The sequence below is a fragment of the Pleurodeles waltl genome, chromosome 12 (genome assembly GCF_031143425.1).
Source record: "Pleurodeles waltl isolate 20211129_DDA chromosome 12, aPleWal1.hap1.20221129, whole genome shotgun sequence".
Lineage (NCBI taxonomy): Eukaryota > Metazoa > Chordata > Amphibia > Caudata > Salamandridae > Pleurodeles > Pleurodeles waltl.
Window position 1 is genome coordinate 213,691,571 of NC_090451.1, and position 13,953 is coordinate 213,705,523.

The following is a 13,953-nucleotide window of genomic DNA, read 5'->3' on the forward strand; positions in this document are numbered from 1 at the left end:
GTCTGCAGTTAAGAACATTTTTAGAGAGAGATCAGATTCTGTGTGGATCCAGTTGGGTAGATCAGAGTTGTGGGAGGTCACCCTTATTTTGCAGAGGGGTGGGGTGGTGAAATCCAGAATGATTTCAACAGCCACACTGTGATATAATCTGTCAGTTAAAAACCAAGTTAAGAGGTTCTTCTGGCCTTCATAGACACAACGCAGAATTTACTGTATTGGTCAATTATTTAGATGTTGTTCCTTTGTTCCCTTCAGAAAGGTGCTAAATAATTTTCAGGTACCAAGGGGAGACATTTTGAACTATTGTCAGTATGGGCTAGTTTATTTGATGTGTGACACCCCCAGTAAATTCAAACAACTCTATAATAAATCAGGTTTTACGTCTTCCAGTTCTTTATTACCCATAATTTCCTCAGCTTTGTATTAAAGTGAACAACAGCTGTGCTACTCTGCACTAGCTTCCTTCACCCCTACGACCTGCCATCAAGTACTGGTGTCTGTCTGCAACCATATGTGAGGAGCAGTCAAGTATCCGGAGAGTCCTCGTCAAGGTGGAAAGGGAGTCCCCTGCCCAGACCGAGCATTGAATGAATGACTTTTCAGGGGGGGTGCTAGCTGGTGAACACCATGCGCAGCTTCCCTCCGCTCTCCTCGCCACCCCACCCCACTGAGGAGAAACGATGGCTAGAAGGAGTTCTTCAAATTGTAGATGAGAAAGAATGAACCAGTGTACCTTTATCAGGCCGCTCTTGAAGTGTGCCTGAGCCAACCTACCTGTGCAAACAGCAGGACCAAAAGATGTGTACGAAGCCCAGAGACCTTTCCTATCTCCTCTAGTAGGGCCAGAGTCTTGTTCAGATCTGTCTGACCGTCGTGACAGTACATGATCATATCATTCGCATGGAGGGAGATGGAGTGAATTCCATCCACCAGCTCTATTCCTCACGGCGCATGTTACATTCTAACTAGTGCGACAAACGGTTCCACTGCAAGCACGAAAAGCATCTGTGATAACAGGCAGCCCTGTCTTGTGCCCCGGAAGACTTTGCATGCCCCAGAAATCAATTGGCCCATGCGCACTTGGGCTGTTTGCTTAGTGCACAACAATGCAATCCATTGAACCCAACTCCCTCCTATCCCTGATTTACTGACAACTGCCAGTAGAACTCGCAAGCTCTGCGTATCAAACACTTTTTCTAAATCTATAGATAAGGCTATTGCAGTCTTCCTGCACTCATCAGGAGTTTCCTCCGGCTGCAGAAGACTTGTTGAATATTGTTGGACCTGCGACGCCCAGGGATAAATCCACATTGGTCAGGAAGGACTACCAAGGGCATTATGGGCAGAAGTCTATTAGCCACTACTTTACTCAGTATTTTGTAGTCGATGTTACACAAGGACAGGGGTCTGTACGAGGTGATATTGGTTGGGTCCCTGTGGGCTTTCTGGAGGGATACTGCCAGTTCATCTCTCAAGCTCTGTGGGAGAATATCTGCCTCCTTTAAAACTGCATACAATTTAGTGAGGTGTGACGCAAGGATGTCTCTATAGATTTTATAGAATTCGGCAGGCAGTGTATCTAAGCCTGGTATCTTACTGGTTGCAGCTCCTCTATTGCATTTTTACCTTCCACGTCCATGATAGGCTCATCAAGCCTGCCCGTTTACTCTGCAGTCACCTGTGTAAGCCAACAGCAAGCTAAAAAGTCTAAAATTTCCACTGCTGTTACTGCTAGACCATCCCTGTGAAGGGTTGCTTTGTGATTGTGGAAAACTCTGTATATGTTGTGTTGAGAGGTCTTCATACAACCCTATTCATCTTTATCCTGTGTGGTGCAGTCTCCCCTCAATTCAGGGTTCGTGAGTCATGCTACAAACTGCCCCGTTTTATCATCCTCCTCGTTCTGCCATGCTAAATATGTTTTCAGGCAGTCGAGCCGTTCTACTTGGACAGCATATTTCTCCCTCTCAGCACTCAAAAGTATCTTGCGTTCAGGGTTTGAGGCCTCTTTCCTCTCTCATGGTCTGAGACTATTCTCCAGAGCAGTCTATTGTCTTGCGTACCCCCACCACAGCCCCTATGCAGTGACCTCCAATGACTGCCTTGAAGGCTTCCCTTTTCCACCCCAGGGGATGAGGCTATACCCTTGTTCTCTGTCAAATAATCACAAACCACTTGCTGTAGACCCTCCTGAAATGTGCTGTCTTGCTGCATTGCGCACTGTATTTGCCATGTGGGCACTGGAGGGTGCAGCGTACCCCACTGAAGTCGCAATAATAGGGGGTTGTGGGCTAATACCATCCAGCATTAGTATGCTGCTTGGGTAATCAGGGCCAGAGGTCCAGAGTCTGAAACTCTGTCTAATCCGACATGTAAGTCATGTGGCGCTAACTATAAGGAGTGTTCCTGTGCCTGTGCATTACCAGTCTGCCACACATCTTCTAAGTCCTAGTCATAGAACTATTTTGCAATGCGTGTGCCACCTTAGCCGCCAGGACAGTCGGCAATGGGCAGTAAGAGCAAGACACCAAGCACACAGGTAGGGTGTGATTTAGGGATTGAGAGAGGGGTTATAAATCCTATTATATCCTTTGGGAATTATATTTCGGCAAACAGGATATCTGTCACCATTGTAAATGAGTAACCCCTCCACCAAACTATAAATCAGGCCCTTGATGTCTAACCCTAGTATTATGAAGGCAGTTGTTTTTTTGTAGCTAGCTTTACAGATATGGAGTCAAAGAAGAGTGACTGGTCTACAGTGGGGGTGTATACACAGCCGATGTAATCTCCTGCCCATTTAACCGGCCAGAGATCATCACAAACCAGCTCTCTGGGTCTTTGTCAGTTTCAGAAGTCTGGCATGGTACCCTGGTCTAATCCACACTAGTGCCCCCACCTCACATTTGAAGAGTATCTGCGCCCCCCCCATCATCAAATGTGTCTCCTGAAAGAATATCATATGGGTTTTTCACCTCCTCAAATAGGCAAGGGCCTTGTATCATTGAACCTAGGCCCCTTACGTTCCACGTCAGGACTGTATATTTAGGTGTGGCGATTCATATGTATAGGGGTGTAAAACCCTTCCTCTTTGTCGCACCGGACCATGCCCCAGTAGTCTTCCACCTTGGGATTTGTATGTTTGCCCACGGCCTGCCTGCAATGATCACCTAGTTGAGTCTGGCCAGTGAATTGTGGTTTAACAACTCAAAAGAACTTCCCTTAACTCAATCCCTTGGATGGGCTTCTAAGGCCACCCATCCACCCAATTATTCACCTAAGGCTAAGAACTTGTATGACTCCTTCACCCTAACTGGTCTTTCCTTTCAATCTAATGCAATCAGTTGTGTTGACCCCCTTCTACCAATGGCCTTGTTTCTGTACCAGGAGCCCAATCAAACCATCCGTTTTTTGACAACGTTAGCATGCTGTGACCCATGGAGAGTAAAAACACAATACAGACAGAGCATACCACTTTAAGCCTCCTAAATGAACACAGTATTTGGAGGTAACTTTACTACTGCCTGACTGTGGAGAATAATCTACTTGTCTTTGCACCCACAGGTAAAGATTAACATGGGAGTGGCCACCCCAGATCGTCTTGGCCCCGGATACGTGAGCCACCTGGAGGTGGGAGAGGCGGTTGCCTCCCTGGTAGAGAAGAGATGCATCACCCACACAGTACTCTGTGCCAATTCCGCTGCTGACCTCAAGACCCTGATACTGGAAGGCAGGATCTGAGGGTCCAATGGCATAATTCCTGAAATAACTTTTAGCACCAGCAGTAGCATGTCAAGCCTTCTCTCTCACTGTCTCCTCTTGTAATGCTCCAGTGGTCCTGCACTCTGCTTTGGTTCTACACGCATCCCCCAGCCTCTTTCATATGATCTTGATGTGGGCTTGGTGGGTCACCGGTAGCCACACTCAGACCATTACTGCCTGGAGCCATGCTTTATCTTCTCATTTGAACGTCTGGATTGATGTTGAGTATTGTGGCTTCCTTCCACTTTTCCTCAGCGTTGGATTAATAGGGCAATCCTATATAGCCGAGCTGTATGATTCAGAGAGGACAGTCCCTAGAACCAAACTGACAAGTAGTGACTAACAAGGGGGAACTGTATAAGTAGTAGGTGTCCTCTCCTGCTCTGCACACACTGAGGAGTGGTCAGCCGGTGTTAATGGTAATGAACTCCTAACATTGAGTAGGGCGCGTCCACTGGGGTGCATCCCAAACACTGAAAGTAATGAGTGAGTTGAGAACCATTCCTAAATAATCCTCCGAATTCCTAAAACAGAAAGAGTGCACTGTGACCAAGTTTGATTAAAAGGAACAAGCCAGAGTATTATCATTTATCAAGCAGAGGTGGAAAGTAGTAAAAGAAGTGACTAAAGAGACGCCTCTTGTAGCCGCTCCCATTTCTATGATATGTGCGCTCATTATGATCACAGCCTACTAAGCACCATTGTTAATGTGAAATGTGTGCATGTGTCCAGCTTCCTCTAATTCTTGTTTTTCTCTCTCTTTCTCTCTCTCCTCACCACTAGACATTTATTTGCATGTTTTAATTAAAAAAGGTGTTTTCAAAACAAGTGACTCCTTCTGTAACACAAAAAAGGTAAATGCTGCCTTATTATGCCTCACATCTATGAGGATAAAATGTTAGAGGGCATTGTAAAGTCCCACACAGAAGAACTGTGGGAGTCCCAGTCACCCTTAGCAAACAAGCATTGGCAAAGTCAAGAGGTCTCACCTATGCGAGCTCTATTCGCTTTCTCAATGTTTTTTTTAGCCACGTTTTACAGCAACATTGCTAAAAGTTGAAAAAAAAAAAAACCTGTATGATGCTGCTGTAAAACACGGCTGAAAAAAATGGACAAAACCAAATTGTAGAACTATTCGGTTTTATCAATTCACAGGCATGACCTCTTGGCTTTGCCAATGTTTGTTTTTCCTGGGCAGGAAGGGATGGAGATAAGCAACAAAGTGGGAGGTTGATGTGGTAGGGGTGCAATAAGAATACAGTGCATGGTGTGGCAACAACACTGGTGCAGAAACAACAGTGGGGCAAGAACAATAGCCCAATAACAGGGCAAATAACAACTGAGAAGCACAACAATGTGAAGTGCGAGAGGCAGGGGTGAGGCATCCTGCAAATCATATGCACTCAACGGAGTGCTACAACTTAAATTAAAAAAATAGTGTCTGAGAAAATGCGGAAGCAGTGGAAGAAGAGTGGATGCTGAAAGAAAGCAGTACTTTGGCCATGCTCCACGGGAAGGACAAACACGAACAGGAAGTGAAGCCAGCATGCACTGACCATCCAGAAGCAAGGATGAAGTGAACCAATGGTAAGCAATTGGTGGGTTCTAAGGCCCCTGTAATCTAACAAAATGCCTTGCAAGCAACAGTGCATGTGCTGTTTCAGGTAAGACCTAAAAGGCAGTTAATCGCTGTGCTAGCCTAAAAAGGCTTTTGTGTATTTTAGGTATGAAATCTTAATGCATCAATAAAAGAGGTACATTATGGCCCACTACATTTGCTTTTAAGACCACATAGGCCCATTTGCTTGATAAATCAGATAAGGAAATGTTTTACACCTTCTTTGTACTTCTTATGTGTTACTTGTAAAAGGTATGTCTAACTACAACAGACAGGATATTGCCAGTAGGGATAACTAAAATAAAGACTATATAGCAAGAATTTGACAAAAATCAAATATGCCATTTTGACCAGGAAGATGTTCACTTTTATTCAATATATCCCTAGTATAGCATGCCTTTACATACACCTTTTGAACAGGAAAATATCAGGGAAGACAATCCCTAATATGGGGAAATAAAACTTTGGTGATGGTACATAAACAATCTCATTGTCATTTGGCAGGGCACAGCAACAAAAGCAGAGGAATTTCTGATTTGTCTCAATACAAGAAAACAGTTCTTAAGGTTTACTATGACAATGAGAATCCAAGAATTTCCATTTCTAGATCTACTTATAAGACCTTTGGATGGGGGACTAACTACAATGGTGTACAGTAAACCAACAGATAGAAATAACCTCCTCCAATTTGACAGTGCACATCCAAGGACACTGAGAGAAAGTGTACCAATAGGGCAATTCTTGTATTTAAGATCAAATTGTTCAAACTTGGGGGAATACAGAACTGAGGCAAAAGTACTCACAGACAAATTGAAACAGAAATTATTCACATCAACTGATTAAAAAAGGCACAGAAACGTGCTAGATATAGCAATAGGGAATGTCTCCTAATGGACAAAGAAAAGAAGACGATCCAACAACTCATTTGTGTTAGTACATGCAATGGTCCATAAAACACCCAAGGCACGTAGACTAAAGAGAAGAGAATACACTTTCAGGTCTTCCCCTGTAAAAGGACATTTTCCATGTGGTGCCTGTACTCTTTGTGCAGACACAAGCACACTAAGCATATAGAACTAGGCATGCAATACCCTTTGGAACAGAGAACCCTAATCAAATGCCACTCTGGCCGGATATATGTAGGCATAACAAGCAGGAAGGTAAAGTAACAGAATAACAAACATCGTAGCAACATCAGATGTAAACATAGCACAACAAAGATGGCCAACGATTTTGTTTCGCTGAAAACGTAAAAGGGACAAAAAACATAATCTAGGTCCTAACAGAACGGAAACAGAGATGGGTGTACAGACTTAAGACCCATGTAAATTGTTTGAACAATGAAATCCAGTGGAATTTGATTAGTTCATTATGAAGGTAACATGGAGTATCGGCTACTATTTAGAGAAGTTGATGGTATTAATTTTGAGTGGGGCAGATACTTTGGAAGGATGACCCTCTCCATTTTACCTCTCCCTGTCCTCTCAGCCTCCCCAAACCACGCTCATCCTGATGTTTTCAGAATGAAAGGGCCTGATGAGAACCTATATAAACAAAACAGTTAGCAGGCTTAATTCACATAGAACATGAGTAAGGAAATATGCCCTTGTTTTATCACTAAGGCCACGAGGAAACTACACTTCCTATGGTTCCTCATTGCCACGTGATGCATGTAACATTGTACGCTCGCATCACCACGCCCCAAACCCAGAAGACGCCGCGTTGACTGCTACGGACATAAGCAGCATTTTCTCTGCAGTCCGGATATCGGGACAGGGGGTTTTGTGGCCTAAGTTGTAATATGGTGGAGTGGTACCCTTAGCGTAGTAAGTGACTGAGCCATTGAACATTTTGAGCGCGTGATGACATGAACATTTTAATCTCTTCTTATTTAAGGTACTTCTGCTGATTTTTTTCTATGTTTAGAGTGTGACAATAGGGATGTGCCTCCACCAACCCGTATATGTTGTTAGTGTACACACTTTAGGGCAAGACAGTGCTAACTGATAGTTCGTAAAAATGCATAGGGTGGGCCACTACTCTCTCACTTGTGTGTAGTGATCCACGTTTGATCATCGACTTTTGCAGTGTATCTCACAAACCTCACTGATACACATATGTATTGTCATGTCCGTGTTCATCTAAATATGCAGATGAAGCTTGTTTCCTTGCATTATGCAGCATGCAACATTGTGCAACTATGTACGGAAAATAAATGCACTGTATGTCATTTTGTCTTATGTGCATTATACAGCATGCAACAGTGCGCGAAACGTACAGAATGTATATAGCATATTAATGTCAGTCTGTGTTATCTGTACCCGAGTGAATTCTCGCTTATGTTTTTTTGATAAACAATTTTATTGGTTTTCGGTACAAAACAATTCACATCATATACAGTTACCATAGTGCAACACCTATTTCTTGCATCTAGAGTATAGTTAATACAGCAAACCACAGTGGAGTGAGCAGAGTAAATGAACAGCCATCATACAGACCCAACCCAGAGTGTTTCCACCATTTGCCCCAAATCCGTTCATGATTCAACACAAAGACCAGGCCCAGGCATGCAACAGAAATAAGGTAGAGGCACATGTGGACATACAGGCATGCCATACACCTAACCACACAAGAACACAGTCAAAGTCAGTCAAGTGCAGAACCATTAGAAAACACACCAATGGGACACAAAAACACCAAAGAACTTGAAGCAAGGAACAAAACAACCACAGTGGCAACCAGGTTCAACCCCTGTTTTTTCCTCAACAAGGAGGATATGGCAAAGTGAAATCCCACTCTCCACAATAAAGAAGGGCAGAGAGAAAGGGTGCTTGAAAGCCACACAGAAGCATGCTACTAAATTCAAAGCTTGTGTAGGATAGATCCCGTTCCTAACACAATAAAGATCTTCGGGAGACTCACCACCAGAACCCACATCAAAATGAAGGGGGTCCAATAGACCAAACAAGAAAGGGTGTACTAATCAAAGACAGTACTCTCAGGGCACTCCATTCCCCTATTTTCCAAAATCAATATGTACCCAGGACCACAGAGGAATCCACTTCCTCCCACAAAGACCAAGCCAGGATAAGAGAGTTGGAAAGGCAGGACCATCAGAGAAGGCACCAACATATCAAGCCCAACACAACACAGTGGCAATAACAACACAAGCCCAAACCTGTGGTAACCTACAGGTAGAGGTGAACATCCCATCAAAAGACCTTCAACACAAAAAGAAGAAGAGGAGACCGTAGAAGAATTAAAAGGCCTCACTAAGTCAGCCCCTGCACCTCAAGCACTGAGAGGTAGCAATGGGATGAACAGGGGACAAGGCAGAAATCACAAACAAGGAAAATGCTAGATGAATGCAAGTGCCAAGCCCAAGAGCAGGGAGATCAGCTCAGGCCTGAAGAGAGCAAGTACACAGATCATGTATGAACCACACATCCTAGACTCAGGCTGCACCCATTAAGGCAGACAGGGTCACACAAAAAGGTTTAACACCCCTGGTGGGCTGAACAGGTGGGTGGTGCGGAATAACCTGGGAAACTAAGGCTAGCCAGATCACCAGGGAGCAAAGGCAGCACCTCACAAGGACAAAAGCACCCCACCTTCAGAAAAGGTCAAGTCCCAACATGAAGCACTTGGGTTAGCCCATCACCAGCCCATATTCCAAACAAACAAGTGCATCTGTGTACTAACTAAAAGCTGTGCCGGTACCTGAAAAATCAAATGATAACCTGTGGGGGGCAGGGGTTGCACTCAACCCCAACTTCTACAGCACGTACAATACAAACCCAGGGTGGAAGAGCAGGAAGAGGCATCACAGATCACAGCTAGCAACCACAAGCCCCAATCCAATGTCCAATATGGAGAAAATGGTTCACACCCCTAGGACTACAACAAGACACAAGGAAGCCCAAACAGGTCAGGGCTACCAGAATCCCACATGTAGCCAGTCCAAATAGGAACAAGATGAACATTCTGTGCACTAGCCATAAATCAGAACCAAGCACCTAGCCCCGGGTCAAGACTAAATACAGTAGAAATCACAGGGATCAGACAAACACCAATACCACACACAGCTGGAGACACTTCTACCAGACATTACCCTCAAGACCAAAAGAGAAAAAAGGCACAGCACACACAGAGGGTGTACAACCCAAGCCCAGCACTGCAAAGCGTACAAGAGAAAGATCACTAACAACCCCAACACCAAGCAAAAAAAGAGGTAGGCGGGAAAAGCCATAGGGAGGAAATGCACACACCTCATAAACACCAAGCAATTGCAGAGAACACAAGTGGGAGACCTTATTCACTCTCTCTCCCCCAACACAAGTAAATGCTTAGGGGCATATTTACAAGCCACTGGCGCCATTTTTTTTACGCTAAGGAAGGCTTAAGGAGGCCCCCACCATGCGTCTAATTTACAAAGTGGGGCAATGCTTGCATTGCCCCACTTTGTAACCCCTTGTGCCACAGTATATCTGCGTCAGGTATAATGTATGCATGGGGGCATTCCACCGCACGTAGGCCCAAAAAATGGTGCAGTGAAATTTACAAGATTTCACTGCACCAATTTTTATGCATTTTTAACCCCTGCTGAGGGCAGGTGTTAAAGTGATGCTGCCATTATACCCCATGGGCATCCCTGACCTTTGCTGGACAAAACCTTTGACGCTATTGTCCTAACGTGTGCCTTGGTGCGGTGTATAGTAAATACAGCGCTACAATGGTGACGTTAGGGGGTGAAGAGCGACGCAAGAAAAGTGGTGCATCAGAGTTGATGCTCCACTTTCTTGTAAATATGCCCCTTCATATTAAGCGGCAGAACAAGTGAGGAAATGCCAACACTGTGCAGGACCAATGAAGTCCCAGTCAAACAAGGTGCGCAGGGGAGAGTCAACCACAACCTCTCACAACAAACAGCAAGCATTTGTAAATTAAAAATTGGTGTATTAAAAAAAAAAAAAAATTTGTACTACTGACAGCAAATACACGATTCTCACACACACATGCAAAAATGAATGTAATTGTGGCGGTCCTGCTAATACTAGCAGTGGGGATGGAGGTAGCAGTGGTCATAGTTATAGTATGTTATCAGTATCTGCATAGCGCTTACTACCCGTGACAAGACACTGAAATGCTTTGCGGATAGGTAGAATGCTACACTATGAAGTAAAGTGTTACTGATTTAATCACTGTAAGGGTTGTAGTTGTCATGATGTGTCCCTGCAAATAATATTTTTCTGATTCAGAAGGTAAGTTGATGTGAATGTCATATTTTTTTTCATATGTTGAAGTTAGTTGGATGCTGCACACTATCAGTAATGTCAAGCACAAGATACCAAGGCCCTCATTACAACCCTGGCAGTCGGTGTTAAAGCAGCGGTAACACTGGCAACAGGCCAGTGGTAAAAAAAAAATGGGATCACGGCCACGGCAACAAACACTGCGGCGGTCACCGCTAACAGACAGGCGGAAGACATTGTACCGCTCACTGTATTACGAGAGGCCAATCCGCCACCTTTTCCGGGGCGGTACCAACGACATCAAAAGCACGGCGGAAACAGTACACTGAAGGGGAAACACTCACCTTTTGACACTCAACAAAGAAGCAGGACGCCATGGAGCCCAAACTGCAGGTCCTCCCATGTTGGTGTATCTACTAATACACCAGGAAATAGAAAGAAGGCAGCGGCGACGACTGTGAGTACTGCACCTAGCACACAGGGGAGGGGGGGAGGTAAAACAAAGTGACACGCAACACCCCCACCCCCTACCCTCACCCACAACACCATACACACTAACACATCCAACAACATTACAGATACACCCCGTTACCTCCTGGAAGAACGCAAGGACAAAAGGAATTGAGTCCAATCAGTGATATTTTGGAACATGCAGATATAGCAAACAAAATAAAAAAAAATAGTATATACAAATATTTACATTATGTGCAAAAGGCCGTACACTGTCCCTTGTAAATGTCCGTGGACCAGTGGGCCAAAACATCATGGGTGAAGGCCACACTTGACTCCTGCCTCAAAATGGAGAGAACACTGCAGGGGCATCAGGTCAAAAAAACACAGGCACCTCAGAGGGAAGGGGAGGGGGGGTACCTCAGCCAGAAGATGGTACTACGCCACTGCTCCATGAGGGGGAAACATGCCCACAGCGATGTCCTGGGGAGTGCAAAGCCACAGTCTCTCAAGTCTCTCAAGTGGGTGGTTTGCCCACTGCTTGGCCCTGGGGAGTGCAAAGCCACAGTCTCTCAAGTGGGTGGTTTGCCCACTGCTTGGTCCTGGGGAGTGCAAAGCCACAGTCTCTCAAGTGGGTGGTTTGCCCACTGCTTGGTCCTGGGGAGTGTAAGGCTACAGTCTCTCAAGTGGATGGCTTCTCCACTGGTTCTGGAGGGGGCTTTGTGCCCAGTGTGCTTCATCCTTCCAAGGATAGGGTGAGTGGATGCATCGCTCCACTGGTTCTGGAGGGGGCCTTGTGCCCAGTGTGCTTCATCCTGCCAAGGATAGGGTGAGTGGATGCATATCTCCACTGGTTCTGGAGGGGGCTTTGTGCCCAGTGTGCTTCATCCTGCCAAGGATAGGGTGAGTGGATGCATCTCTCCACTGGTTCTGTTGGGGGCCTTGTGGCCAGTGATGCTGCACCTGGGGTGTGGCAGTTCCCATTCCCTCACCTGGGTGTCTGAGGCACGAGATGTGCAGGGAACAGGTAGCATGATACTCCATGGAGGCAGAGCCACACTCCATCCTGCGGCGATTTAGGCTGCAAACTATTGGTAGTGCCAGTGCTGGTGGTGGTGCCTCATGTGGTGGATGCTGGGTCCAGGACGTCTCCTGCAGCCTCGGACGGCTGCCCACTGGGGATGCTGCTGATGTCCGATGTAGGAGCACTGGCTGGGCACGTGGCGGTGCAGGTGGCGGAGGCTGCGGCAGAGATGCTGCCGGTGCTGCCTGTGGTGCAGGTGTCTGTAGTAGTGGAGGGAGACACCAGGCTGTCTCCAGCAGCCTCGGATGGCTGACCACTGGGGAGGATGCTGGTGACTGTCGTTGTGGCAGCGGCGGTGCAGGGGGTGGTGCAGATGGCAGGGCAGGCGGCGGTGCAGATGGCGGGGCAGGTGGCGGTCATTGCGGCGGGGCTTACAGTGGTACAGGTTGCTGGCCTGTCAGGAGAAATCGTGGTCACCAGTCCCTCACCAGGAAGCTCCGTGCCCTGATGTGACTTGCCCTTGCTTTTGTGTCCCTTCCCCACCTTGGTAGTCGCTGCTGGGACCTTGGCACTGTCCTCTTTGGTTTTGGATGAGGCCTTGCTGGGTGGGTGGTGCGTCTTTTCCCTGCTGAATGCTGGCCCCTTCTTAACCTTGGCAGATGGCGGATTCTGGTGGTCTTTAGCATCGGTAGTTGGCACACTGGCAGCCCTGATGGATGCCCCCTTCGATCCTCTCGGACTTGCACGGACCACAGCGGACACCGATTTTGTGGCTGAGGTGCCGACCTGGGATCTAGACATCCTGGCCCTAGGGGAAGGATAGGGGAGATTTGGGGGGGTTAGTGTAGGGAAGAGGTCAACGTTAGACAGGAAAAGTTTTTTTTGATACACTGGGACGGGAAGATGGAGGGGGTGTGGCAGTGGAGGAAGAGGTAGTGGTTGTAGGAGGTGTATGTCTGCTGAGTTTGTGTGAAGGTGCATGGGCTGGCGGCTGTTGTGAGGTGGATGGCTGTTGAGTGGGTGTGTGCCTGCGTTTGTGTACTTTGGGAGGAGGGCTCACAGACTCACTGGGAGAGGACACAGGGGACGTGTGCATGGTTTTGGGGGTAGTGATTGCTCGTGAGGGGTGTGTTGTGATGGGCGTGCTGGTGATGGAGGCAGTGGCTGATGATGTAGTGCATGCAGGTGTGAGTGGAGACACTACCGGGAGGGAGGTGGACGAAGAGGAGGAGGGGGACACAGTGGAGTAAGTGGATGTTGGTATGTGTGCATGGGTATGGTGCTTGTGTGAGTGCCTGTGTGATGATGTGTGGTGCTTATGTTTTCCTGAGCCACTTTTGTGTGTTGATGTGTGTGCATGCTGGTCTGAAGGTGTGCTTGGGATAGGCTGAGGTAGAGGGGATTGGGACTGGGTAGAGGAAGTTGGAGGGGGGAGGCTGGACCCCGGGACAATGGCTGCCATCAGTGCGGAGGCCACAGCCTGAAATGCTCTCTGTTGGGCCACCACGCCAGAGTGAATGCCCTCCAGGTATGCATTTGTTTGTTGCAAATGCCTCTCGACACCCCGGATGGCATTCAGAATGGTTGACTGCCCAACAGTGAGGGATCTCAGGAAGTCAATAGCCTCCTCACTGAGGGCAGCAGGGCTGACTGGGGCAGGGCCTGAGGTGCCTGGGGCGAAGGAGATGCCCACCCTGCTGGGTGAGTGGGCACGGGAAACACTCTGAGGGGCTGCTGGGAGGGCGGCGCTGGTAGAGGGAGTGGCAGCTGTACCTGTTGTTGGGGTGGGCACAGAGGTGTCTGCCACCGCCAGGGAGCTTCCATCAGAGGAGGTGTCTCTGTCTGTT

At 47.0% G+C, this 13,953-nt stretch overlaps 1 protein-coding gene across 2 annotated transcripts in view; it reads left to right on the plus strand.

The window, feature by feature from the left end:
- Positions 1–4,590, plus strand: part of LOC138268676 (uncharacterized) — a 72,850-nt gene extending 68,260 nt beyond the window's left edge. For both annotated transcript variants that reach the window (XM_069218556.1, XM_069218557.1), the window contains exon 6: positions 3,565–4,590. In XM_069218556.1, the coding sequence (XP_069074657.1) occupies positions 3,565–3,741 (177 nt within the window). In that variant the 3' untranslated portion in view covers positions 3,742–4,590. The remainder of the gene's footprint in view (positions 1–3,564) is intronic.
- Positions 4,591–13,953: the final 9,363 nt, after the last annotated feature.